Source organism: Anabas testudineus, chromosome 6 (genome assembly GCF_900324465.2).
Source record: "Anabas testudineus chromosome 6, fAnaTes1.2, whole genome shotgun sequence".
Classification (NCBI taxonomy): domain Eukaryota; kingdom Metazoa; phylum Chordata; class Actinopteri; order Anabantiformes; family Anabantidae; genus Anabas; species Anabas testudineus.
Genome location: NC_046615.1, coordinates 10,566,594 through 10,594,206, shown reverse-complemented (window position 1 = coordinate 10,594,206; position 27,613 = coordinate 10,566,594). Strand labels below are relative to the sequence as shown.

Here is a 27,613-nt window from a genome sequence, read left to right as displayed (position 1 = left end):
AGCCTCTTATGCCACACATCATTTTGGTGAAATATATGTGCTAAATGAACATACAACAACACAGACCTCCTGATCACTGGGATTTATCAAGAGGTGTTTAGTCTATCACAGTTAAAGGTCAAACAATAAAAACTAAACAGTGGAAAACCCATAAAGTTCCTTCCAACCTCATTCACAACAGTGTTCATTCTCATATGTCACAATCGTAGGGGGAAATGCAAATGATGCAAAAAGGCCATTGATACACAACTATTAAACAGCATGTTGTTTGTTCCTGTAAGATAAAAACCCGCTTTTGCAACATCATTTACAGTAGAATTATTTTGTTATCTATTTTAATCTCTTCATGCCTGAGCAAACAAAAAGCATGGGTGTAGTGTATCTCCCTATCATGCTAAGTGCATTGGAAGACATTTATATGAGATGGTCAATCTAAAGATCTATGTGTAGATCAGTGGATGGAACAAAAAGTTGAGTTTAATCTTATTAACCCAGCTGCAGCTTATTGTTCAGGAATGTCTTACTGTCTGTGAAGGACTGGCTTCATTTCCAACTCACTGTCAGTGTGTTGAGGAATTGTTTGGCAGTGTTACCATCAAGTGTGCTATCTCAGTAAAAACAGGTTGAGAAAGCAACACTATGGATGCCACAAAGTGTTATTTTATTGTAACAGTTATATGGTCTGGACAGGCAGCAAGGGCCTTAACTATTAAACATTAACACGCTTGCATGTGCATAATAACATGCTGTGAGGTGTTTTAAGTGAAACGTCAAGAGTGTAAAGTGCAGGAAAATAGCAATGAAAATAGCAATGTGTGTAACCATTATCTGCACTGTGACAGTCACTGTAACAATGTTTTCATTTCAATTGCTCACACTTTTCATTCATTATTTTGCGAACAGGCCATAGAGTTTTTCACGTGATTGATTCAGCCTGTTCTAAGTTGCTGCAACTCCAGATTGCCACAACACAGATCTGGGGAAAAGGTTGATTTTTTGTTCAAGTTGTAACAAAGCAGCACAACTCGGATATATTTAGTTAAAGGATATTCCTTACACATTGTAAATACAGTGCTGCTGTTAGATATTCAGTCAGTTTTACCAAACTTACTTATATATAGACTTAATATGGACTTAAACCTAAACTTATATCACAAAACTTTACAATATATTTTTTGTAACAATATAAGTGATGATACAACAATACTATGCGAAGCAGAATTTCTTTTAAACAGGTTTTTACATTATGTTTCTCTTGGCTGTTAGTAGGGTGTATAGTGGTACTAATTTCCTGGAGCTCTCAGAAAAGTTTTGTCTTCACTTGTTTACCTTATTTGCATTAAATGCCACTGTTGGTAGTTGACTTAACAACATTAGAGCTTCTCCTCCTCTGAAAGGTGCACATGATTTTTCTCCACTCCTGCAGTGGAGTAGACAGAAATAGTCTGTCTCTAAACATGGTAATGCTCCAAAATGCTGAGGAGGTGAGATGAAGCAGTCACGTCGCTACAAAAGTCAACCCCATCAGTCCACAAAACAATAAGGCCAAATAGAAAAGAAAGACAGTTCACCTGTCTTCAGGATCTGACCACATAAACAGCATGGCAGAAACAATGTCCTACAGTGATTCAACATATCAAAATCTAAACATTTGAAACAGTAAATTGAACAAAAAAAAGACATAAAACTTAGAGGTTAAACACTTAAATGCTGATTACCTCACTAACCCCAACAGGTGCACGTGGTTTTATCTACAGCTTTATTTTGCTGGTTCTTTATATGCACATTGTACTTTTCAACCAGTGACGGTTTCTCCGTGTGACTCTTGAACGCAACATGCTACACGCGACTTTCTGATTGGTCGTTGGAGGCCAGCTGTCTGTGACGTCGCTGGCTGCGGCAGCTGTGGACGCTCTGTGGTGGTTTGTCTTTTTGTTGGTGTCTCTCCTGCAGCTAGCGTCTAGTCTCATGCTGCTACGCCTGACTAAACCGACGCGGGTCCTCGTCCAGCTCTCGGTGTGAACCCCGGTGTGGCTTCTTGTTATGATGTCGTCGACCGAGCAAGACGGAACCCTCAGTCAGCTTAATAAGTTTGAGAAACTATCGTGGAGGCCCTCCATCCGCGACTCAGGTTTGTAAACAAAAGTCCTCTGCAAGAGCGAGCAGCCTGACACTGGCAGCAGAGCAACCCGTGGACTAAAGGTTAATCCTGCAGCTGAAGTTAGTCATCGTTGATTTGGTCTTGGAGTGCACCAGGATACTCATTTGCCTGTGTTTTGTCTGTGTTTTAACCATGCTAGCTTTGGTGTAGCACATAGGCCACAGTTAGCTAACGCTGCTACGGAAGCTAGCAGGAAAGTGTTAAGTGTAAATGAACACACAGCAGCGACCTGCAGCGCTATTGACATTGTAATTTTCTTTAAATGGAGATTAACACATGAATGATAGAAGAAGAGAAGGGTCAGAACTGAGTTTCCTCTGGCAAATATAACCTTAAATCCAGTTTGTATTGGTTGGATGTCATTAGTCCAGCCTCAGTCTAACTGTGTTATTTTTCTCCTGTTTGGTGGCTCACAGGCTCAAAGAAGCGGGCACGGTGGCTTCAGGCTCGACGCATCTTCTCCCCTTCGTGCCCCAACCTGCGGATCCCCAACAGGTTTCTGAGAGAAGGTACTGAAACCACACGACCCCCTCCAATAATCGAGGAGTCATATCTTGTGCTGGGAATGTATTTTGTAACGGTGGTGAAATGTGTCCTTTATGCATATATGTAGCATAAGAAGATAAATAAAATAAGTGTAAATCATTCAAGACAAATTGATTTACTTATGTTGTCTGAGATATACAGACGTGGATAAAATTGTTGGTACTCCTCTGTTAAAGAAAGGGAAAACCCGATGAACACTAATGAAACTGGCCTGGACAAAAATGATGATTAATATTTTGTTGCACAACATTTTGAAGCAATCACTGAAAACAAACAATTTCTGTAACTGTCAATGAGACTTCTGCACCTGTCGACAGGTACTTTAGCCCACTCCTCGTGAGCAAACTGCTCCAGCTGTCTCAGGTTTGAAGGGTGCCTTCTCCAGATGGCAGCTCCTTCCACAGATGTTCCGTGTGATTTAGATCAGGACTCATCGAAGGACACTTCAGAAGAGTCCACTGGTTTGTTCTTAGCCATTCTTGGGTGTTTTTAGCTGTGTTTTGGGTCTTTATCCTGTTGGAGGACTATGACTATGACTGCTTCACTTTTACGTGATCATAGAGCAAAAAGTTCCAATTTTGTCTCAACTGTCCAAAGGACATTCTCCCAGAAGCTTTGTGGTTTGTCAATATGCATTTTTTTTTTTTAATGATTTGCTTTCATTAGTGGAGTCCTCCTTGCCCGTCTTCTATTAAGTCCACTTTGGCTTAATAGTGACTGATGGTGTGATCTGACTCCGATGTACCTTGACCATGGATTTCACCTCTAATCTCTTTGGAAGTTCTTCTGGGTTCTTTAGTTACCATTTGTATTTTCTGTCTCTTCAATTTGTCATTAATTTTCCTCTTATGCCCACGTCCTGGGACGTTGGCTCCAGTCCTGTGGACCTTAAACTTCTGAATAGTATGTGCCACTGTAGGCACAGGAACATCAAGCTGCTTGGAGATGGTCTTAACCTTTAACATGTTTGTCTATCATTTTTTTCTATCTCCTGAGAAACTCTCTCTTTAGTTTTCTGTGGTCCAGGTTCAGTGTGGTACACACCATGATGACCAATTTTTACCCTTTAAATGGGCATAGAGACCGATTACAAGTTTGAAGCTAACTACAGGACACACGTTAGTTTAACATACCCCTATGGTCAAATTATTTAACATCTTTTCTAGGGGTACCATCATTTTTGTCCAGGTCATCTTCATTAGTTTGTTTTTAAAAAAACCTCTGTTGAACCACAACTCAAAGCTAGTAAAAGGTTAGTAAATTTTTAGTTTAAAGTTATTTCAGTGACCTTTGTGGGGTTTTCTTTCTTTAACAGAGGGGCACCAACAACTTTGTCTATGTCTGTGTGTATATGGATGATTTTGGTTACTATCATCATTTTGTTTTCAGTTTACATCAAGAATTTTAAGTGTGTTTTTTACTTTATTCCTTCCACAGGACACTGTGTCCCCCCAGCTCGAAGTGGACATCGCTGTGTTGCAGACAGCAACAACCTGTATGTTTTTGGAGGCTACAATCCAGACTTTGAGGAGGCAGGTGGGTCAGAGAACGAAGACTACCCTCTTTTCAGGGAGCTTTGGCGGTTTCATTTTGCTACAGCCACATGGCAGCTAGTCCGCACAGAGGGTTACATGCCTACAGAGTTGGCCTCTATGTCAGGTAAGGACTGAGGAGATGCTCTTAATTTCATCAATATTTACACTCACATGTTCTCATCTAGATCCAGCTCCTGCAAGACATCAAACTTTAGTATGGGCTGAATATCTCTCTTTCAGCTGTTTTACACGGCAACAACCTGCTTGTTTTTGGTGGCACTGGGATTCCATTTGGTGAAAACAATGGCAACGACGTCCACGTTTGCAATGTTCACTACAAGCGATGGAACCTGCTTAACTGCAGAGGGAAGAAACCCAACAAGATATACGGGCAGGTAATAGTGGTTTTTAATTTATTTACATTTTTTTATCTTTTCTGCTACTACAACATGTAGCTGTGTAATCCAACCTGAAACATCTGTCAGGCGATGGTCATCATAAACGGCTACCTCTACGTGTTTGGAGGGACAACAGGCTATCTTTACAGTACTGACCTGCACAGACTGGACCTGACTACCAGAGAGTGGACTCACCTCAAACCCAACAACGCCCCTTCAGATCTACCTGAAGAAAGGTCAGTCAGCACAGATACTACTACTACTACTACTACTACTATTATTACTACTACTACTACTACTACAGTATTTTATACCTACATTGAATGAAATATGAAAATACACTGAAAATTGATCTATGATGTTCCAGGTACAGACATGAGCTAGCTCATGATGGACAGAGAATATATATTTTAGGAGGTGGGACATCCTGGACATCATATCCCCTGGATAAGGTGAGAGGAAACGGCACATATCACACAGAAAGATGACATAAAAAGGAAAGTTACCTCCTGATTTTAACACTGTTTGTCTCCATCAGATTCATGCATATAACTTGGAGACTAATTACTGGGAGGACATAGTCACCAAACCCCATGAAAAAATAGGTTTGTGATTAAATTTTTAGCTGAATTATGGATTTGAAGACGAGAAATTCATTTTGTAATATTTAGTTTTATCGCGACAGGATATCCTGCCGCCCGTCGCTGTCACAGCTGTGTGCAGGTCAAAGATGGTAAGGAGTACATCACACAGCACTGTCTGGACAAGCCTGTCTGAGTAATTTTTTTGTGTTTGGTTTTTAAACCATGTGTGATTATGTTTTTACCGTCAGAGGTGTTTATATGTGGAGGTTATAATGGAGAGGTGATTTTGTCGGACCTGTGGAAGATCAACCTGCAGACTTTCCAGTGGACCAAGCTGCCTGCTGTCATGCCAGAACCAGCGTACTTTCACTGTGCCACAGTCACTCCGGTTAGTGAAATATCTTTTACACACATCTTAATTTCAGTGCAGATTTATGAGTGGGGGAAAAAATATTTTACCAGTTTCATTTGCTGCAAGGTTGCAACTAATGAGTATGATCATTTTAATTTATGGGATGATTACTTCTTTCACATTACTTATTTAGCCTAAAAAAGTTAAGATAATCTAGAAAATGTTTGCAAAGCTCACAATGTAACTCCGGATGTCATCTAATACATCTAATCTAATCGATTTGCATTAATGGAAACAATCAAACCATTGTTGCAGCTCTAATCTTCTGCATTGTAAATTAGAGTTGTTATATTGCTCCTCTCCCACAGGCTGGCTGCATGTATGTACACGGTGGCGTCGTCAACATGTCTGGAAACCGAAGGACTGGCTCCTTGTACAAGGTGTGGTTGGTGGTGCCCAGCCTGCTGGAAATGACCTGGGAGAAATTGCTGAAAACCTTCCCTTATTTGGCCCAGCTCTCCACCCTTCAGCTGCTCAACCTGGGACTCACACACACACTAATTCAGCGGCTCAAATAGACGGAGCACAGAGACTGAAGGGAGCCGTAATGTGATGGAACAGCACGGACTAGAAAATTGCTGATTACTACGCAAAAAGTTCCTGAAAGGACAAAGTCTTGTGACATCAGATGCTTGTGAAAATTCTTTGAATGCCTTTTAACTTTAGTTTTATGTACATTTGTGTGTTGTTTTTTTTTAACTGCAAAGTGCAATGTTTCTCTGTATGTGAACGTGTCAGAGTTGAGTTTGCACGAATCCACCTGAAGTGTGCATCGGTGTAAAACACTGAATGCTTATTTCTGCCTCATTGAGGTGTCTTGTAATTGGAAAATGCACACTTCAGTTTTTTATATAGTGCACTCTCACAGTTGTGTTTTTTTTTTTTTTTTTTTTTTTTTTAAATCTGTATCACTTTCACAGAAACTTGGAGCGCATGGGCAGGAATAGTTAAATGTTCCATTTCTTAAAAATCTAAACGAATGTTGCTTCTGCTAAAGTTTGACATTTCTTTTCAGATGCTGTGAAACATGCATCACTGTTGCTGAAGTGGTGATGTGTTCACTTCTGCCACAGTATTCAAGATCAGCCTTTAGCCTGGTAGACTCCACATAGGAAATCGGCTAGTTGCTCAGAAAAGCGGTCAGCTGCTGACCAAGCATATGTTAGGATAACTGCGTTAACTGTGATACTTGACAGTCTAATTAGAGTATTTATTTAAGTCTTTGTGTTTTAGCCTCAAAGATTTCCTGACTGCATGCTAACACTATGACTGGAGAGTTCAAACTGAAAAGTCTCTCTAGGCCGTGTGATCAGACAAAAACTCCAAAGCCTCTTTTAAACATCTTTGTCGTGGCATCACTGTGAATCAGCCTGTGCCTCTTTTGTTCATCCTTTTGAATGATTGAAATTAGTTTACACACCTGTAGCGCCACAGTTACCCTTAAGCTTTTTTTATTTACTATTTATTTCTTTATTCGGTGCCTTCTGATTTTTCAAAACATCGCATTGTTTTTATATTTCTGTAACAGAGTCATGTTTTTATTTGTTGATGACTCTGAATTGATTGAACTCTAGTCTTTATTTCACGTGATTTAGCTGGTGCTTCCCACATCAGCCTTCTGTTGGTGAGCTGTTTTGTTTATGATTAAATGGGAGATTAAATCCACATCCACATTTTAACCTATTTATTTTTATCACTGTGCTGCTGTAGGAGAGCATTAAACTACATATTTTTTCACCTGATTTCACTGTTAGTTCACTTCTCACTTTATGCCTAAACTTAACCTTTTATATTCTAACATAGACTTTATTATATATATTTTAACTTTTGGTCTGATTTCTTTGGGGAATATTTTGCTGCATTACTTTGAAAAATAAATTGTATGAAAACTAGTAACCGAGTAGAGTATACTACTCATGATGTTAAATACTGTGATCAGTCTATAGAGCTCCACAAACATTCATCATTATTAACACGTCAGCAGCCTCTGTCATGGCTGTGAATCCAGATTTACATTCACCAAGAATTTATATGAAAAAGATCTTATCCAAATACAAATACTATAGTATTACAGCTGCTTTTATCAAGTCACAGGTTTGCCTCTCGTTTTTTCACCTGTTTTGTTGACTTCTATCCTGAATTTGAAGCACGAGTATCTCTGCAGCATTTTACTTCAGTGTAACTGTGATGGTACAGTAGGAAGCTAAACTCATCTAAAGCTTTTGCATGGTATTTCCCATTTTGAAAAAACCCACCTCAGTCACCTTTTTCGACGTAGTCTTGCTAAAAAGAAAAATCTATGTGCTCAGACTTTGCTTACAGTTGAGATGTTTATATTTGCATCATTCTCGATGGTAATGAAAGGTAATGATCTGGTTTGCATGTCAGTATGGTCTGCATGTCACTTTACGAAAAGGCAAATGTCTCCTCAAAACTCAGTTGTGGCTGTCATGTATATTCTGTTTTGTAATTTCTGTCTGTACAAAACAATAAAAACACAGACAGTTGTTTTTTTCAGAACATTACACTGACAGATATAATTATTGTTCTTGCTTTGTACAGTCAACCACGCCAGTTCTTCAACCACAAGGCTCCAGTGTATACAAATTGAGTCACATCTTCACTCAACATTAGGTGAAGGCTGTACTGGTAAAATGTAGATTTTTCTTTGCTATAGCACTGTTTTAAAAGACATTAAGTTATGAGAATACAGACACACTATTAGCTTCTAAACTGTACATTTTACATAAAGTATCTGAGATTAAAATTAAAGTTTTACTATTTGTATAATTTTATGTCCAGTATACGAGCATTAACAGTTTATAACATACTGTAATGTAGTTGTACACAGATTTATTTACACAATTTTTACAATTGTTTTAATATATTATCATTTTTGATCTGTTTATACAATAACTTGTTGAAAAATATTCAAGACTTAAGACATCTTATTTATATGTACAACTGCATTATAGTGTGTTATAAATTGTTTAATAATTGTTTGTATACTGTCTATGAATGCTACAAAAAAAGCCCATTTCAGGATCCCCACATAAACATTTAGTCATAATCATGTCCACAAAAAAATATGATCCATGCTCAACAGCCTGCTGGAGATGGAGCAAAATAATACAGAGCTAAGAGGATGAAGTAGACAACCACCAGAGCCGTACCTGAGACAAAAAGAAATAATAATATAATATTAATAATAATAATAATAATAAGATTGATTTGATTAACAGTCAATGCACAATGAGATGTGACAATCACCACACTGGATAGCATGTTTCCTTTTTAAACAAATCAACTATATTAGTCTAGGCATCCTCAAAGTATTAAGATAGACTTCCTATTAAATGGTTGAAATTGTTTTAACTGTACAAATCTTAACAATATCTAAACTTACCCTGAAAATAATCAGACTTGCCATCCATGAAGATGTAGTTGACTAGAACCACGCTGAAGATGCTGGCCCACAGGTGCAAGTCACTGAATAACAGCACAAACCCCACATCCTACACAAAGCACATGGTGTTAGAGTATATAAAACCACAGACAGTAGGTATTAATATGAATATATCAACAAACCTAAGGGTCTCTTACGTAGAAAGCATTAAACAGGACCAGTATTGGGATCTGTAGCATGCAGACCTGCACAGCGATACAACTTCCCACCTCCAAGCTGAAGAAATAAAGATTATTTAGATACAGAACCACTTTTAATTTCTCACTGCCTTTTTTTCATTAAAACACGATTTACCTAAGGCTGATGTTGTTTTGGAGTGCAAACTGGATCCCATTAACAATCTCTGGAATCTCAGGAACCATTGCGAGAACTGTCACACCAATGAAGTACTGGAGAAGAGAAAAGTCAGCACAGCTAGACGAAACAAACGGTTAAAATCTGCCTGAGCATGTTCACACGCATGTCCTGACCTGAGACATGTTGGGTTGGTTAAGTATGGGCTGGATGTGTTCAGTGGCAAGATCGGCACAGGCAGACATGAGCACAGTGGCCATGATGAGGATGACCAGAGACCTCCACCGTGACCAGTGGACGACTGCGCCATGGTTGCCAGTAACTGCATAGAAACACAAAGAGATTTTAGTGTTGTTAGTAAGAATGAATCAAATGAAAGTTTATGTTAGGTATTAACTGTATGTCACGACGGTGATTCATACCCTGTCCTTCTCCAACATGGATGTTGTAAATGTGGGAGTGTGTCTTCAAAGTGAATATCAGACCAATGATGTAGGCAACTGGTAGAAGGGCAGACACCGTATACACCAGCGGCCTGAGAGTGTAGACATAAGAAAGACATACTGTAAGGAAAAGACACACAAGTGTGGGACATTTGAGATGCAGCCTAAAATGTAAAAGCTTCCTTAAATGCACCAACAGGAAACCTCTGTTCACAGCGCAGCTAGGAAATAAACAAGTACAGGCAGCAGTTGTGTTTGTGACTGTTTGATAGTAAGATTACACTGTCTTTCGCATGTTTCAGCAAGTCATTAGCATATTTTACTAAATGTGATTGAAATAACTCCCTGAAGGTCCACATCAGTCAATGCTAAAACATACAAAACCACCTCTAATTCCTTAATATTGCAGATCATTTCAAAACAAAAAGAATTTCTTACTCAACATGGCTGTGGAACAGCGTACCGTTGTTCTGTCGAAGAACAAACAAAATATAATTACACAGTACAGTACACAGCATGCAGGTCATGTACTGTTAATTATGTTGTGCTGCTCCAGATGCTGACCAGATCATAGTGGCAGTTGTGGCAGACAAACGACCCGCTGCTGTTGCCTCCAGAGGAGTTGCAGGCGTCACACACCAGATTCCCATAAGCCTTGGAGAACAACGTGGGGGCAAACACACCTGCCATTGACAGTTAGTGGGATCATTTACTTCATTTTGGTCTATATCTTAGTTGATTTCCATTTTGGCACACAGCTGGTTCTGTCATTGACACAAAGACCTGAGCACCACTTCACACCACACTGCAGCATCTGAGGCAGATTTTGTGAACTGTGCATGAAGATGGTCCTTATTAATAATTTTCATATCCTTCTTTATAGTTAGAATATCTCAGACTTTCTATTCTTCAGACGATTAAATTTCTCATGGTCAAGTGTGAAAAATAATCCAGTTTGTGGATAAAGCATTTAGAAAAGTAAATCAAAATAGATTAATGTGCACACTCTTCATGTGCCCAGCAACTAGTTCAACTGTAATTATCTCTATCTGATTATCTATATTTTCTCAGAGATAGTTATTAAATTTAGTTCAATCTTGGTGATTTGAGGTGCTGTGAGTATTAAATGCAAAATGAACTGCAGCTGCATTAGTTGCCTGCAGGTGGTGCATCTTAGCTTCTACTACTTTTCTGTTTCTATGTTTGCATTTGGAGATCTAAACGGTGCTGTTGGTAGTTTCCTTTCTCTGTAAGTGCTGAAAGCTGGCTCAGTTTCTGAGAAAGTTTCACAATGTGGTTGGCATCTGAAAATACAGCTAGATACGAGGAAGCTGTTTCTGTCTGGTACATTTTGAATACTAACCTCCTACAGAGATGAAAAGTAATGCAGAGCTGACTCCTGTAGAGCGACTGTTGAATCTTTGTTCACTGTGTCTCAGCCCTCCAATTATCATGCAGATTCCCTGAAAGAAAGACATAACAATGAACCTTAGTGTTTCACTTTTTGTTACTCTGTTTACCTATAAACATTGTGTACATGCATGTTTCCTAGCAAAGTATGTCGTCATGTACACTGCTAACTTATAATTACTTGTACATTTCAATTTTTTTTTGTTGGCTCACAGGAATGAAGAGGATGCACCCAAGCAATGTGCCAGTCAACGCCGCTTTAACCACCTCTTGCAGACACGGATTGGCTGCCTTGTGTCCTCTAAGCAGGGCTGTGATGTAAAAGGTCAGCTCCGTGATGGAGCCGAAGGTGGCGTTCACCACCGCACCCACAGCAAAGTTACTCTGGGCTGAGATACTGCAAATACAAAAATGAACTGAGTTTGTGAGGAAAACCTAAAACTGCTAGAGGTGTATTTTGGGGGCTTTGAGTAACAGAGCTCACCTGGCAATGCCCATACCGATATAATAAGACAGAGGTATGATGGAGCTGATTGCTATGGCAAACTTGACATCAGAGCTGGCGAACAGATTTTCTTTGTCAACATATCCGATTACCAGGGAAACTATTACTAGAGGGAGGAGGTCTGAGGTGGGAGTCAAAGATGATGACAGGTATTTACATGATGCATGCTGACACAAACAAACACACTCACTTGTTTTAGTAAAAGGATACTAACAGCAAATACATTGATCCCATCAACAGTGTATTTGTAGTAGTACCAGTTTGCAGCATGGTAGCAGCACAGCAACGCTCTGGTCTCATAGTCTTGATGCTATGAGTCAAGTAAAAAAAGAAAAAATTTATTAATCGCTCCAGGTTTATGTGCTATGGCTAGTAAACACTACTTCTCCATTGCCTTTCGTTGTGAGTAAATGAAAACAGAAACATCCTCAGGAGGCAAAAGAAGAATGATGCGCAGAGTCCGTGCGTTCATCTTGGAAACGGGGATGGTGATAACAAGGATCCAGGAGAAGAAGCAGGCCAGGACGTGAATTATCACCAGAGGAGGATATCCCAGCAACAGCCACACGTAGGTAGAGAAACGATGCTACACAATAAGAAGAGATCACAAGGTAAAGATATCTTGTGTGGTGTTTGTGTATTTTCTACATCTATTTGTGTGTGTGTGTGTTAAGTGTGTGAAGTTACCCAGTACGGAGTGCGCAAAGGTTGATCTGGCATCTCTGGGGCCAGCACCTCTGTGGGTGAAGGCAGCAGAACTGTTGAGCTCTCCTCCACCCTGTCGATGTTGCACTCACAGTCTGGTGCCTGATCACAACATCTTCGCAGTGTATTTCCAATCTGGAGACACGATCAAGACCAATTTTTTGGCTCATTAAAGAACAGTATATTTCATACAGATACATATTTACATATAGAGTCAGATACACTTAATGTAGCACTTTTATAAAAACTAACTACACAATGCACACAACCAACACAGAAAATCATACACATGAAACTATACAATAAGAAAAACTAATGTAAAAGTTTGTTGAGAAAGATTTCACAGAAATAGGAAAATAATCTAACCCTAATTATCGTTGCTTTCTTGCAACAGCAACAACTGATTGAGCTACTGAGGAGACTATAAATCTGCATCTTCACAAATGTATTGCAACAACAAACGTTAAAAGCTTGCAGCGTTGCAGAGTTGTGGTGTTATTCAGAAAAAACTGGACTTCTGCTTTAACGACCACAAGTCAGTGAGACAATGAGGAAACTACGCGATTTACAGTGCATGTACCTAATTTCAGTTGCTAGAAAAAAAAAAAAGAAATGAGAGAAATGGGGGAAAGGTTCCTATTGATAACTGAACTCAGACTGAAATGCTACCTCATGGATTGAGCTGCCAAATGGCCACAGGAAGTAGCAGGACAATTTCCAGCAAAGTTTGCCTGAAAAGAGAGAGGACAAACAAATACGTGAACATCTAATAATTAATGGAAAGTACCTTCTGTTGATTAGGTCACCTACCATACGGTGCACCTGTGACAGTGACGAACATAAGTATCCCGACCAGGAAATACGCCAGAGAGACCCACCAACCGAAGAGAAACACATACACTACATTTCCAAATGTGATGAGATGACCTGACACCAGCAAGACAAACACAAAACATTAGTGCAGATTCCCAAAGATGTACAGTCAAATGATTATCCAAACTGTGTGTTCATTAACGTTTACAGACAGTTGACCACTCTTGTTGTGGTTGTAAGACACAGCTCCTGATAAAAGAAGCACTGTTTGTGACATTTTAAGTCTCCCTGCTTTCCAATTACGTACAAATAAAGCGGTTGGTAAAGAGGCTACCTAAGAGGAAGCACAAACCACATCTATGAAAATAAGGCCCATGTTGTAATAAACAAGAATCATTCATCAACACCAAGCTTAAGTACTACAGAGGGACAACGGCCTGTACCTGAATGTGGTTTAATGATGTTCAGTTCAGAGTAGAGCTCTTTCACGACCTCTGATCTGTCTGCAAATGGACGCTCTGTTACATGGCTCTTCCATTTTCTAAATCCAAACTGACACACAACACAACAAATATTTAGTCTGCTGAATGTAAATCACAGCTGCAGAGGAAAGCTTGGAGACTTCTCACCCTGTAGTTGTTGACCAGTTTGTTGGCTTCTACTTCGTTCTCTGCTGTGATTGTTCTCTTGCCTGGAATCTCCTCCCAACTACCATCGCAAACATTATGGCTCAAGCCTAAAATAACAAAGAGAAAGCTCAGCAAACATGTGCACAGGTATTTCTGTCAAAATATGTATACGAGTTGGTATCTTGTACTCACACGTGTGTGCAGACATGTACTTTGTGGAACACAGCGTCGGACATACAGAGTGAAGTGTAGACGGAGGGCAGCTGTCTGTTGAATTCAATTGTTGATCTGCACTCAGTCGGTCGTGGATCTGTTCATCTTTGTAACCTGCCTCGGCATCGTGCTCCCACGGTGGATCTGCAACAGCAAGGAACTTATAGTTTTAATACAGTAAGATCAGCTGGAATCTCAAACCATAGGATTATTTTACCACATGCTAGACAGCATAAAACAGTACAATGGCTTTTAGACATTATCATATTGATAAAGTTGTTATTTAATCACTATGTTTTACATTCATACATTTACAATTATATTATATATATATTATATTTATCTTCTGTTTCATTTTATCAGAGACAAAAGGCATAAAAAAAGGCTGCTAACTGCTTCATTGCTATCAAACAACTCTTTGTTCTCAGAACAACATCCAAGTGTTCTGACTTGTTGCTGGTCTGTGTCTGTTACACACCGTATCCACACTGCACTTCAGTAAAGGTTAAAAACGACCTCGGGTCATTCATTCAGTCACTTCCCGGGTTTCTCTCTGCAGCCTTGACCTAATCCACCAAATACTGACAAACCACTGGCATCATAAGACAAGTGGGCATGCTCTTGCATGACTTCCCCTTCTATATTAGTTAAAACACTTTTAGGTAGACTTTTGTTTTGTTTCCTCTTTTCTGTTTGGCTATTTCCTTCCTGAAATACACAGAATATAAGATAACGGTGCGTTAGTGATCAGTTAAACTCACTACTCATAGCTTTGTTCTTTATAATCACTGTGAACTCTTATCATGTGATAAAAAATATATTTCAACAAAGACGATTTTCAATTCATGAGCCTAACACCTTACCTACACAGTATCAGACTCTTCCAGATTTGTCAGTTTTTAAAAACTATTACAGTCTATTAATCTTTCTCACTAATCAATTTAGGTAATACATCATTTATGAAGTAACATCACACATTTCTTGAAAGAGAAGATTAGTTTTGCCTACTCTGTTTCATATTAATTCAAATCTAATATAGGGATGGGTTTTAGGTTAGTTTAGGGTTGTCTTCTGGATAAAATGAACAATATGAGGATGTGATTCGGACTCTGGAAAACTGTAAATATTGATAATATTTCAGACATTTTATTGAACATTAGAAAACACACACACACACACACACACACACACACACAGTGAAGTAGCCCAGGCTGCATCGGGGGCTTCACCTCAGTCAATCATCAACACAACAGGACTGTTCTCATGTTTCTCATGCTTGTAAATATGGAGTACGGTGCTGTTAAGGACACAGTCAGCTGTGACCAATAAAGTTTTTTTTTATTATTATCACGAGTTTAAACGTCAGCTTCTCTCCCTCACCTCGGGGATGGTCAGCCGGCCTCCTCCTGCGGCTGCTGCCGTCTGGGCTCACAGACATGTCCTTGTCCTCACCGTGACGGATCAGACCGGTTCAGTCTGATCCGCTCAGCTCCTCGCAGCCCGGACTCCTCTGTCGCTCCGCACAGATTCAATGAGAATTAGGCCTCTGAGAATTGTGGGAAATGTAGGCCGTCCAGGTTGAGTGCCTTAAAGGAATAGTACACCCCAAAACTGAATGTAACACCACACTGGTGTTATAAATAACATTGTGAAGTAGGTTACAGTGGTGGAAGAAACATACTCACATTCTTTCCTTTAGTAAAATGGTAAAAAAAAAAAACAATGAAATAAAAATAATTACAACAAAAATTTAAATTCATGCCTTCAAAATTGGATTGGATTATTTTACTTAGCTTGTGTGATAATGTACTAGCAGTCTTTAAATGTCTTAATGGAGGTAAGTTATGGCGCACAGTTTGGTGGTTTAATCTATTACAAGGTATCAGCAGATCAAATATTTTAAAATCTAATCTACTGAAAAATCTCCATCTCCACAATGAAAGTGCTGTCAAATAGTAAACAGCTGAGAAAAAACTACATTTACCCATGAAATCAAGTTGCAATCTTGGGAATGACTGAATGATTTTTCACTATTACTGGATTTAGAGACTGAAGTGCAGAAACCCCACATATTAAATGGTGTCTGCTTAAAGCAGAGACAAACAAAACAGCGCCACACAGTGGTCAAACACAATGTTGGCACCTTGTTTTATGAACACTAACAAATCTTTTTTGTGTGCGTCTTAAATGAGAGTTGGCTGAAGTACACAAACTCTAAAATACAAGTCCAGTATAAATAGAAGTGCCACTTCATTTTCTTTACTCAAGTTGAAGCAATGAGTGCATAACCTAGATTCTATACAGAAGTACTCCATTAAGAAACTAGTGTTTCTGAGGATCAGTCAGATTGAGTTGTTGAATCAGTGTGTCAAACAACTTTTTGCTACTGTTTACTACTGAACTTGATACTGTTTATAACACGAACGCTGTTACTTTCCACTTCTGCCCAAAAGAAACATAATTATATTATTGTAAAATACTGGCCAATCAATACTTTTACATGCATATTATATTATTGTACTTCTGCCTGGTATTCTAAGGTTCAATAAAAAGAGGACCTCCCATTTAAAGAACATCTGTACAACTTTTGAAACAATAAATAAAGAATAGTAATCATAAGATTTAATACATGGAGCAACATGGCGTCCCTGGACTGAGCTCCGCTCTCGACATCTGCTGCATGTCATCTGTTCATCTGTCTGCCTACTCACTTGTACTATCAAATAAAGGGAACACATTGCAAAAACTACTTACTTCTTACTTACTGACTTTAACTTTTTTTTATGCAGTACTGTTCAAAAATGTGGGGTCACTTAGACATGTCCTTTTAAATTAAAAAACACAACATGCCATTGGAACACATGACTGACACTACTGATAATCGGCCTCTGTCCTATTTCCATTAAAAAAATAGCCATTTCCAGTTACAACCATCATTTATAACATCAGAACTATTCAATTCAATTCAGTTTTATTTATATAGCGCCAATTCACAACAGAAGTTATCTCAAGGCACTTTACAGTGCAAGGTTTAAAACCTTACTGAGTATAATTATACAAAAAATGATATAGAAAACCCAACAATCCCAACTAGTTCTGATCAAATTGATGTAAAATCAGCTTTTCTTACAAAAACAAGGACACTAAGTGACTAAAATCTAAGTGACTTAAAGTACCACTTTCATTCCTCTGCATGTTTTTATTTCCTGCTTGTGCTCACTGTATACTCACTCTCAGTCATAGATTGTAAACACTTAAGTAAAGTTCAGGTGTTCCATAGTGTCTAACAACGGTTATTTAGTATTTAAGTAGAATTACAGAAAAATGATCGAATATATTTTCAAAGAAAAGAATGTCCAACGTCTAAGTGAAAAAGGATTTGTTGCAATAGCATATCCAATTAGACATGATTCCAGTCAAGAAATTGACAGGTTTTCAGCATGTGAATTGAAGTAGAACATGTGCCTAAAATGTGGAACTTGTTATTGCAGCTGATGATACATCAGGACATAAGATTACAATGATGTCTCACCTTGAGTTGCTTATATCCTCCAATACATTACATAGTAAAATTAATCTAAATTAAAGCTCAGAAATCTTCAGTAACACAACCTAGGTAAACAATTTTTGATGAAAACCTGCTGCTGCCATCACCAGTCTGTTGCAGCAAGTAAAGTCCAATTTAGCTTAGAATGGCAAAGTCTTCTTCCAGATTCAGTGAAAAGAATCTACATAACCTAAACCTTTTAATGTGTAGTTGTAACATATACTATAGGTGTTGACAAATTAATGCAGAGCTGGACATGGTGTACAAGTAAAATAAACATTTAGTGACAAATAAAGCTTGAGGCCAGAAAGACCTCTAAAAAGGTTTTTGTGACCCAGATATTGGACTTGCAAATAAATAATGTCAAGTTGGCGTCCTATCCATCTGAACAGATAGGACACGTGTTTTATCCCTTCGTGCCAACCACACATACTGGTCTTGTGAAGTTGCCAAAAAAAAAAAAACAGATCATTCACATGAATAATGCAGAAAACATTACATAATGCACCCTGAGGTTTTTAGGTGTTTTTTTAAAGACAGGAAGCCTTGATTGGTGGTTATTTGGCCTTGGGATGGCAGTTTTAAAACGTCAAGCCTATCAAATCACGTCCTCACATATAAATGTAGCAGCACACATGTGGTGCACATGGGGACTGACCAGGTTAAACTGCTCTGAAACCATGGGAAAGCTGTGGAGTGCCACCTCTTTAGTGGCACTCACACTTCTAGCCTGCTTAGCCTTGACGGAGGTCGAAGCTCAGAACTGGCAGACTTTTCAAGAAACAGCAAGGAATCAGCCATCCGATCCTTGGCATCATCATCAATCGTCTCATTCTGCTCACCCTTACCCTCGAACAGCATCTACCGGCACAAGTGATCATTCTTCTGACTTTGTTCCAGGGGTGCCCACACCCATTCTTAATTCTCCTTGGCCAGGAAATGTTCCTCAATGGACAAAGGTTCCAGTTATTCAGCCACCACCAGTAATAACGCCTGCTAAAACACCGGATGTTACAGTTATTCAGCCACCAAAGGTAAAAACACCTCCTCAATGGCCAGGTGGTCCAGTTATTCAGCCACCAAAGGTACCTCCTAAATGGCCAGTGGGTCCGGTTATTTTCCCACCAAAGGTAATACCTCCTCCTAAACAGCCTGTGGGTCCAGTTATTTTCTCACCAAAGGTAATACCTTCTCCTAAACAGCCTGTGGGTCCAGTTATTCCATCACCACAGGTAATAATGCCTCCTAAACAGCCAGATGTTCCAGTTATTCTGCCACCAAAAATAATAACGCCTCCTAAACAGCCAGTGGGTCCAATTATTCCACCAACAAAGGTAATAACTCCTCCTAAATGGCCAGTAGGTCCAGTTATTCAGCCACCACAGGTAATAACTCCTCCTCAATGGCCAACGGGTCCAGTTATTCAGCCACCAAATGTAATAACACCACCTAAACAACCAACAGGCCAAATTACTCAGCCAAAGGTCCCACAAAAACCTACAGCGCCAAAGAAGCCTGTCGTTCAACCTCCTCCACAGGAGCCTATTATCCAGAGTTGTGATGTGATACCAGGCCTGAGAGTCCCATGTGGAGTTCCAGGTATCACTGGTGCTGCATGTAATGCCATTAGCTGCTGTTTTGATGGCCAACAGTGCTACTTTGGAAAAGCAGGTGAGTTTTTGGCTGTTGTTGTTTCATAGGTAGAGCAACATAGTTAGTAATGATAGTAACATCATTTTAATGAGTAGAAACTGTTTTGTGTCCTCGGTAGATGAACCAAATGATTACCTATGATTTGTTAAGTCTTAATTCACCTTTGTGTCACTACAAAACTTATTTGTTAAAAGATTTCATGCAGTGCTGGATTAACTTTATAGAACCTCTTCCCCACTTACTATAGGCCAACATCCCAAAAGTTACTCCGAAGAATTTTTAATTCCTTCGTCATCATTACAGTCAATTTTCTAATTTAACCGTGTTATGGTGTCAGTTACTAAATGCTACTATATCCCAAACTGTGGTGATAAACATGACCATATATAATATTGTCATGTGAGCATCCTGTCATAATTATTTGTATGGTAGCACCCTAAGTAGTAATCTTCTTAGATTTTCTTTGGTAAGTAATATCTAAAGATGCAATCTATCGCTGCCTGTTTTTGTTCTACCAGTGACAGTTCAGTGCACCAAGGACGCCCAGTTCATCGTGGTAGTCGCGAGAGATGCCACTCTGCCGTACATTGACCTTGGGTCAATCTCACTATTGGGAGCAGGTGCTGGCTGTACAAATGTTGACTCTAATTCAGGGTTTGCCATCTACCAATTTCCTGTTACTGCCTGTGGCACCACTGTTACAGTAAGATCGGGATTTTCTCTCCTTTTCAACCAGTAAAGACAAATTTGGAAGATTGTTATATCACCTGCCATGTTTTTTGCCCTTTGTAGGAGGAGCCTGGCATTATAACCTATGAGAATAGGATGACTTCCTCATATGAAGTGGGAGTTGGACCCCTTGGATCCATCACCAGAGACAGCTACTATGAGTAGATGATCCATTCTTACATAGTCTAAGAGATATTTTAGCGTCCAAATAAAAGTTGTGAACATAGGAAAGATGATGCCACCTGTCTCGTTTCAGTTTGCTCTTCCAGTGTAGGTATATCGGCTCTTCTGTTGAAACTGTGGTTGTTGAAGTGATGCCACCACAGGAACCTCTGTCTGTCTTTTCTGAGGGGCCCATTACAGTGGTTCTGAGGTTGGCTAATGGTCAATGCACTGCAAAGGGTTGTAATGAATGTAAGTGCATGTCAGCCTGGCAGTGTTACTTTGTTAGTTTGATGTTGGCGGTCCTATTAACTGACAGCTCTGCTTTCACAGTGGACGTGGCCTACACCTCTTATTATCAGGAGTCAGACTATCCCATAACCAAAGTCCTGCGTGACCCTGTGTACGTGGAGGTTCAGCTAACTCAAAAGACAGACCCCAATCTTGTCCTGACACTTGGTCGCTGCTGGACCACCACTACGCCCACCCCTCACAGTCTGCCCCAGTGGGACATTCTGATAAATGGGTAACTAAAACGTTTTTTTGTTTATGATGTTTTAGTGATCACTTGAAAAGGAGAGTCTGCTTAGATTTGATGGTCAGGTCAAGGAAACCATACTGCCATGCTGATCTATCACCGGACATAAATAAAAATACTAAAAACACCCATTTCTCACCCTCTTTTTTTCATAATCATTGCCTTAAACTACTTTGCTCTCCATACAGGTGTCCATACAAGGACGATCGCTACTTGACCACACTGGTTCCAGTTGATTCCTCCTCTGGACTGGACTTCCCAACGCATTACAGGCGTTTCATTTTCCAGATGTTTACTTTCGTGGATTCCAGCTCAGCAGCACCCCTGAAGGAAAATGTAGTGAACACATCCACAGATAAGAAATTCCTGCAAAAAAAAAAACAAAAAACATTTTGTATTTCTATGCCAACACTGTTTTTCTTGTTCAGGTGTACATTCACTGCAGTACAACTGTGTGCACTCCTGGACCAGGAACCACATGTGAGCCATCATGCGGCAGAAAAAGTAAGAGATGAATTTATAACGTGAAGAATTCAGTGTTCATGGGCAATACTATATTAAATCTGACTATGTTTTTATGTCTGTGTGCAGAGAGAGAGGCTGTGGATGAAAACCAGAAGAACTTAAGGCCAAATGTTGTGGTTTCTGCTGGACCTGTGATCGTAGTGGCCCCTGAGCAGTCAGCAGCACAGGATGTCAAATCCAACAATTAGACTGATGATGTTTGTTATAATTACCACAAAATAAAATACTTACAGCTTTGCTTCTGCTACTGCCCTAGTTGAAATAATTATGTCATACTGTATAGAGTCATATTTAGAACTTCCTACATTTACGATGTAAGTCTAGATGTATTTTGGGTGACGTGACTCCAAGATGCTACAAAGTAAAAATATAACCAGACCTGATTAGTCTGAAGTGCATATTAGGGCCTACCTTTGTTACAGATATGGATAAGAAAATTCTATATTCTATGGCTTTAACTAGCAAAATAAACATTTGATTACATCATATGATGCCACAAAGCCCTTTAAAAGGTTTCTGTGACCGAAATGTTTGACTTGTCAATAAATGTTTAAATGTCAAACTGACATCCGACATATCTGATCTGACACGTGTCTCATCTGTTTGTTCAACAACCCTGACAGGCCACTTTGTTAGGTACAGCTGTACAATCCTCTACTCTAAGTTTTTTTTATGTCCAAACTGTCAGAAAGGTGACAGTTCTGCAAAATGTTTATTACTGAAGTCATATTGAGGGGTGGACTCATACTGGAGTACTAAAGTAGGCGTTATTGAAAATGTAGAATTCATGGCAGAGCTACTGTGTATAAATAATGTAGAAAATAACCTGTAGCTAGGTGGATGTTGTAAGATAGGAAGTGCGAGTTGTCAGTGAGAAGTCAGTGCAAGCAATGTCAAAGTGTGCTCCACCTAAACTTCCTCCACTACCAAAGGTCCAACCACCTCAACATCTACATTTGTCCCCCAGGAGCCACGTTTGTCAACCTCCAACCAGTAACTGCATCTTCCTGTAGACGCCTTCCATTAACATTTGCTGTCCACCAGCATGAGAAGAAGACATGAGAATCGCACGTGGAGGCTTTGATATCTCTACTGTAAGGAAGTAAAGTTAAAGTGCAGTTGAGTTTTTGACGAGGCTGTTATTCTCTGAAACACACACAAATTATATGGTGATAATACTTAAGAGATGAGTCTGGTAAAAAAACAAACAAAAAAAGAGTTGTGTATGTCTGCTTTGTCCTACTAGTCACAGTTCACAGTGGTCACAGCCAGAGACGCCACTCTGCCAAATATTGACCTTAAATCTCTCTATTGGGAGGTCAAAGCTGTACGGAAGCTGACTCTGATTTTTCCATTTAGCCCTTTTCATTTACTGCCTCCATCACTATGGTTAACGTGTATTAGCTCTATCTATTAATACTATTATATTATCTATTTATAAAAGGAAAAAAAATTGCTTGCTGTGTTTGTAAGTCATTTCATAATGTTGTCTGTCTTTATTTTTATATCTGCCATGCTGATGTGTCATCAACCTGAAATGAAAACACAGTCCTCCTCTTGCAGTTTTATTTAACTATCACTGGTTCCAGTCGGCTTGTCCACTAGACGCCACTTCCCAAGTCACTACAGTGAGTTCATTTTCCATGTGTTTATTTCTCTGGACCCCAGCTCACCCCTCAGTCTAAAGGAAAAGGTAATGAATAGATCCATAGATAAGAAACTACTGCAACAAAATATCCCTCTGCTCTGAGAACACAGTTTTCATTGTTCAGCTTTATATATATACTGCAGAACAGCTGTGTGCACTGCTGCACCAGGCTGCTCATGTGAGCCAACGTGCACCAGAAAAAGTAAGAGATTAATTTTATAATGTGGTCAGATAATAAAAGCTTTAGATTTGGGCATAATATATTTTTTCTTTTTTAGTGACTTTCTAACAACGGGTAACCACTGGCAGCAGTTTTACTTGTTTAAAAATCTACAAATCATAAAATTAAATATTTTCTTCAAACATTGACTGTAAATCTCACAAGGAAAACGGATTAAATTCATATCATAATCCCACTACTTACCAGTATCTGTGTCACCTTGATCAGCAGACATACCTGTTACTGACAGCTGTATTAAGAATGAAGTTTTATATTGTTAAATAGATTATTTTTAACAAAATGTTTTAATATTTGTTATATAATTTAATAAATACTAAACCTACTTTAAACAAAAAAGATACTAAAGGAATGAACATAGAAACTTAACTTTCAACGACTTGTCAGTTTACAAATGTACTCGACCCTTTGAGAAACTCAACCATCAGGTTGCTATAAGAGTAAACATCATGGAAAAGCATCACAGAAACATTGAGAACTGTGCAGTGAGGACGTTTTCAGCATCATGAGCTTCCTGTGTCCAAGTGGCAGTTTCATTTTTACATGTCGACATACTTTGAGGGTGACTTACACCAACATGTCATAGTACTGTAATTACAATATAAAGTCTATAAACTGAGACTCAACTAGTACAATAACAGTCAATCAGTAATACTATTTATTGTTAATCAACTGTCACCTGTATCAAAAGTACAAGTTGCTTTTCACTGAGCTGAGAATCAGAGGAAAATGTGAATTCAGAGGAAACTGTTACAAAAACTCATCAGTGAAACCGGACTGTTTGTTTCCTACCACATCTTTCAACAGACACATTATTGGTTGTAATGTGATTTGATTACACTGCACATATTTCCAGACTCATAAAGGGTTCATCTGCTGACAGTTAAATATTTCTAATCCCCAACAAACACTTCATGTCAGCTCAGCTATAATGGCAGATTGTTACTGATCAGATTGTCTTGCAAGTTAAATTTAAGTGCATTTGCATGTCGGTTGTTCTGCACTGTCACAAAAGTTAACTTGACAAATTCAACCGGTTACATAGAAAACAGTCTCATGTTCTACTATCAAATATAAAGAATGGACATCTTATCGGAACAATTTTAGCCCCTCGTCATAACAGCGTGGTGTTTTCTTTTAGGAAAGTGTTGGAGTGTATGCTGGTTCTTGTTTTCTGGGTTGTATGAATGCTGGTTTACTCTCACACTCACACTCACACTCACACTGACACACACTCTCACACACACTCTCACACACACATAAACAATAATTACTGATCCCACTCCAAAACATGAACACTGAACTTAAGAGTCCTCTTTTGCTCTTCTCCTGGTCACGAAGCCTCAAAGTAAGTGCAGTGTAAGCTGATAAAACTCGGAATCGCTCTCCTCTGCTCTCCGTCAGTCGGACTTGTCTTTCTTTTTGCCTCCTCCTACGGGAACTTTGCTGACCACTGCGGAACCAACAGCAGTCACTCCTCCAGCTACAGCACACACTCCTCCTTTTACCAGCCCCACTCCCATCGCAGGAACAGCAGCTACAGAGGTGACAGCGGTCTTGGTGAGGTCCAGACTCTTTCCTCCGATCCATGTCACACCTCCCACGGTCACTCCTAAAGCTCCCTTAGTGGCACCGTATAAGCCCCCTGCCAACCTGCCAAGCATGCCCGGCTGTGTCTGCGGGTGGTCCTTATTGTTGTCTGAAAACAATGAAAGCAGCATGTTTATCAGTAATTTAATATTTAATTGAAAAATGTGCTACAACATGATCCTAACAAAAATGCTTCTGTGTCAAAAGACCACTGCAGTTAAAACTAACCTGTAGCTCCTGGCTCATCTTTGAGGTATGCAGGGATGTCCTCAGGCACCTGCTCCTCCTGACTCATCTCTCTGAGAAATTACATTTCCAAGAGAGACGATGACACACAAACGAAGGGGAACATTACTACTGACGCTACCACCCACAACAGTTTACTCCTGGCATTTCCTCCACAGTATGTGTTACTCTTAAAACCCTGCTAAATACCTGCACCTGTGCTTTCTGTTCCATATTATACTTATTCCTGTCTTGCATTTTAAGAGCACTTTTCAGTTTTTAACCACTTGAAAATAAAATATGGAAATATTCCATATTGTGATCAATATTCTCACCTAGTACGTGTAACACTAATGAGCTATCTTACCTTTCACACTGTATTTGTGACATGCTGTATGTTATTACAAGCCTTTATACCAAGCAGACAATTCTACTTGGTATAACTGGCTAGTGGCTGTCTAAAGAGAACAAGGAGTTAGCACATGTAACTCTGGATGCAGGGGATGGGAGTTACTATGTGAGGAGATCAGGCAGACTGCTTAATGGAGTTTATTTTATTGCAAACTTTAACCATCCTGTTTAGTACGCTACACAACAGAAAAAGTAAGGACACTTTAAATGAAAGCTCTGTAGAACAACGTCATCAAAGTCCTGTCAACCTGTGTGTTTTCGGTCTACGAAGGCTGGCCAGGTTTTGGCCAGCCTTCGTAGACCGAAAACACACTGTTGATTTTTCTCACACAGCATTTTTGGGTTTTGCACAAATGACAGTCTGTGGTCCACTGTATTGCTGAATTATTTAAATGACTTGACTGTTTCTACAGCCTGGCCACTTATTACAGACCTGGCAGAACCTGGTGCCATAAGCCTAAAGTCAATACATATATCCTTAGTCCTGGTTGCATTCAACCAAAGGAAGGATTCATAGCACCATTTTAAAAATGCATGCACCAGGGGGTCATGAGCCGATTCCTCGTTATTCAGCAGCAGTGACACTATCACCGTCAAATCTACAAATTTCAAGTGACAACCTGCAAAGAAGCCTTAACCAAGAGTCAAATAATACGTCTGTCATAGGCACAAAATGCATGAGCTTGCACTGGGTGTGCTGCTGATACTAAAACAAGGCAGACCTGTTCATGGTGTCACAGAGCTGTGGGACAGGTTAAAACACAGATCAAGGACGTTACAAAGTTAAAATACTGATGGTGAAAGTGTTATATTTGAGTGACTATTAACAGCACTTGTTTTCTGGACTGTGTCACCAGTTATTTAGAAAAAAGTAAGAATAAACACTATTCTCAAAGCATGATCTATTGTCTATATCCCTACGTTTTTGGTTTTCAAACATAACTCGTTGCATAGTGTTTTGATGTTGTTGATTTAATTTTGCCTTGAGGATTTAATACTGTTATGAAATCTGCTCAGAGAAAAGCATCCTCCAAGTTGACTGTGAAGCAAAAGTCCTGTTACTTTTAATAAGGGGTTGGCAACACTATTAGTCAGTCTATTCTAGTTATGTTTCAGACTAGCTAAATATATTAATAGGAGTAATTGGCTAAAGGTGGAAATCTGAACTTACAGTGTACAACTTCATTAGCTAACAGTTAGCTAATTAGCTTAACCTACAGCACCCCTCAGGAGCTCCACTTGCTCAACAATCGTCGAGTTTTTTTGTCAATTTAATCCGACAAACATCGTTTCTGTGTCACTTTTAAAGCCATAAACGACCGTGCTTGTGTCTGGTTGTTTGGTTCCTGAGTCTAAACGCCGTCAGCAGCTTATTAGTAACTAGAATCGTCTTTGACATCTAAAAAAGTGAAGTTACAAGTCAGCTCCGCAACACGAAACATCACTTTAACCTTTTTTAACAACATCCATCGATTCTGTATCAACACTATCAGTCCTGGTGAGATAATGTGTTGCTGTAAACCTAGTTTCCGAGTTCATATGGCTCAGTTTTTTACAAACTAGTGGATGTGCAGAAGTTTCTCGTTAAGCAAACTGAACCCCGACAGCTAGCGTTAGTTAGCCAGTTAGCACTTACCTAGTTTATGGTGATCCAAACTAGCTACTGTGCGTCTTAAAACCAACTTAATAATGTTCCGCTTGCCAGGCCTGTGATAACGTAGCTGCAGTTGGTGAAGCTGACTTGTGTTGTTTTTTTTTTGTTTTTTTTTGGAGGACCTCAGTCTCCACCCTAAAAACACACAGAGGTGCAGCCAGACTGGAGCTCCAGCTGCTGGCTGCAAATCCGAGCAGCTAGATTCAGTGCTGTCATTAAAAGGCACTGATGTTCAGGATTCAGGTTTACTCAGTGACACTGGTGCATGCACAGACACTGGAGATGCTAAGTTAAAAAAAATAATTAATGTCAGACGCGCTGGTGATTATATGAATAACTATTTCCTTGGCGGATTAAAAGCCACATTAGGGCTTTTCCGCATGCACTGATGCATGTGGAGGTAGAAACGAAACGATGATGTTTATTTTGGACACAGTCCCAGTACAGCACATAAGTTTGGCGGGAGAAGACGCTGCTGCAAAAATAACAAAACACCACAACACCAACTCCTCCGTCACAGCGGAAGTGACGTACATCGTGGTTTTAGCTCCTACATCGAAGATCGTCTCTTGTTAGCGA

The 27,613-nt window shown here is 39.4% G+C and overlaps 4 protein-coding genes across 5 annotated transcripts; 2 read left to right on the top strand and 2 right to left on the bottom strand.

Moving 5' to 3' along the window:
- The first annotated feature begins 1,892 nt into the window (after positions 1–1,892).
- LOC113165831 (kelch domain-containing protein 10-like) lies at positions 1,893–7,378 on the top strand. Its single transcript, XM_026365597.1, has 10 exons — positions 1,893–2,131; positions 2,578–2,670; positions 4,145–4,366; positions 4,483–4,637; positions 4,728–4,876; positions 5,008–5,092; positions 5,179–5,245; positions 5,326–5,373; positions 5,473–5,612; positions 5,945–7,378. Exons 1-10 carry the CDS (start codon positions 2,044–2,046, stop codon positions 6,152–6,154), a joined length of 1,257 nt encoding a protein of 418 aa, XP_026221382.1. The 5' UTR covers positions 1,893–2,043; the 3' UTR covers positions 6,155–7,378.
- cax2 (cation/H+ exchanger protein 2) lies at positions 6,510–15,644 on the bottom strand. 2 transcript variants are annotated; one of them, XM_026365595.1, is made up of 20 exons: positions 15,495–15,644; positions 14,094–14,258; positions 13,902–14,008; positions 13,716–13,824; positions 13,270–13,386; positions 13,129–13,190; positions 12,442–12,594; positions 12,149–12,340; positions 11,965–12,064; positions 11,734–11,875; positions 11,463–11,646; positions 11,203–11,302; positions 10,404–10,522; positions 10,278–10,309; positions 9,819–9,931; positions 9,573–9,718; positions 9,397–9,491; positions 9,240–9,318; positions 9,043–9,151; positions 6,510–8,809 (listed from the first exon to the last, which is right to left on the bottom strand). In XM_026365595.1, exons 1-20 carry the CDS (start codon positions 15,550–15,552, stop codon positions 8,736–8,738), a joined length of 2,256 nt encoding a protein of 751 aa, XP_026221380.1. In that variant the 5' UTR covers positions 15,553–15,644; the 3' UTR covers positions 6,510–8,735. The 2 variants fall into 2 exon arrangements, with proteins under 2 accessions (XP_026221380.1, XP_026221381.1); XM_026365596.1 differs by lacking the exon at positions 6,510–8,809 and having other exon boundaries at positions 9,062–9,151; positions 9,225–9,318.
- A 2,680-nt stretch (positions 15,645–18,324) lies between these two features.
- LOC113165268 (zona pellucida sperm-binding protein 4-like) lies at positions 18,325–21,836 on the top strand. The gene is made up of 8 exons (XM_026364656.1): positions 18,325–19,332; positions 19,833–20,017; positions 20,107–20,204; positions 20,300–20,457; positions 20,539–20,731; positions 20,932–21,079; positions 21,172–21,247; positions 21,335–21,836. Exons 1-8 carry the CDS (start codon positions 18,342–18,344, stop codon positions 21,454–21,456), a joined length of 1,971 nt encoding a protein of 656 aa, XP_026220441.1. The 5' UTR covers positions 18,325–18,341; the 3' UTR covers positions 21,457–21,836.
- A 1,953-nt stretch (positions 21,837–23,789) lies between these two features.
- tmem263 (transmembrane protein 263) lies at positions 23,790–27,403 on the bottom strand. The gene is made up of 3 exons (XM_026365137.1): positions 27,017–27,403; positions 24,973–25,043; positions 23,790–24,853 (listed from the first exon to the last, which is right to left on the bottom strand). Exons 2-3 carry the CDS (start codon positions 25,037–25,039, stop codon positions 24,555–24,557), a joined length of 366 nt encoding a protein of 121 aa, XP_026220922.1. The 5' UTR covers positions 25,040–25,043; positions 27,017–27,403; the 3' UTR covers positions 23,790–24,554.
- Positions 27,404–27,613: the final 210 nt, after the last annotated feature.

Bases quoted from the DNA above. Each gene is read 5' to 3' on its own strand.
- LOC113165268 (XM_026364656.1), top strand. From the start codon at position 18,342: ATGGGAAAGCTGTGGAGTGCCACCTCTTTAGTGGCACTCACACTTCTA. The intron at 21,080-21,171 runs GTAGTGAACACA...TTTCTTGTTCAG, and splicing joins CAGCACCCCTGAAGGAAAAT to GTGTACATTCACTGCAGTAC. The intron at 21,248-21,334 runs GTAAGAGATGAA...GTCTGTGTGCAG, and splicing joins GCCATCATGCGGCAGAAAAA to AGAGAGAGGCTGTGGATGAA.
- tmem263 (XM_026365137.1), bottom strand. From the start codon at position 25,039: ATGAGTCAGGAGGAGCAGGTGCCTGAGGACATCCCTGCATACCTCAAA. The intron at 24,854-24,972 runs GTTAGTTTTAAC...CATTGTTTTCAG, and splicing joins AGATGAGCCAGGAGCTACAG to ACAACAATAAGGACCACCCG.
- LOC113165831 (XM_026365597.1), top strand. From the start codon at position 2,044: ATGATGTCGTCGACCGAGCAAGACGGAACCCTCAGTCAGCTTAATAAG. The intron at 2,132-2,577 runs GTTTGTAAACAA...GGTGGCTCACAG, and splicing joins GCCCTCCATCCGCGACTCAG to GCTCAAAGAAGCGGGCACGG. The intron at 5,613-5,944 runs GTTAGTGAAATA...CCTCTCCCACAG, and splicing joins ACTGTGCCACAGTCACTCCG to GCTGGCTGCATGTATGTACA.
- cax2 (XM_026365595.1), bottom strand. From the start codon at position 15,552: ATGTCTGTGAGCCCAGACGGCAGCAGCCGCAGGAGGAGGCCGGCTGAC. The intron at 11,876-11,964 runs GTATCCTTTTAC...CTCCCACCTCAG, and splicing joins GATCAATGTATTTGCTGTTA to ACCTCCTCCCTCTAGTAATA. The intron at 9,719-9,818 runs GTATGAATCACC...GTTTCTATGCAG, and splicing joins CCATGTTGGAGAAGGACAGG to TTACTGGCAACCATGGCGCA.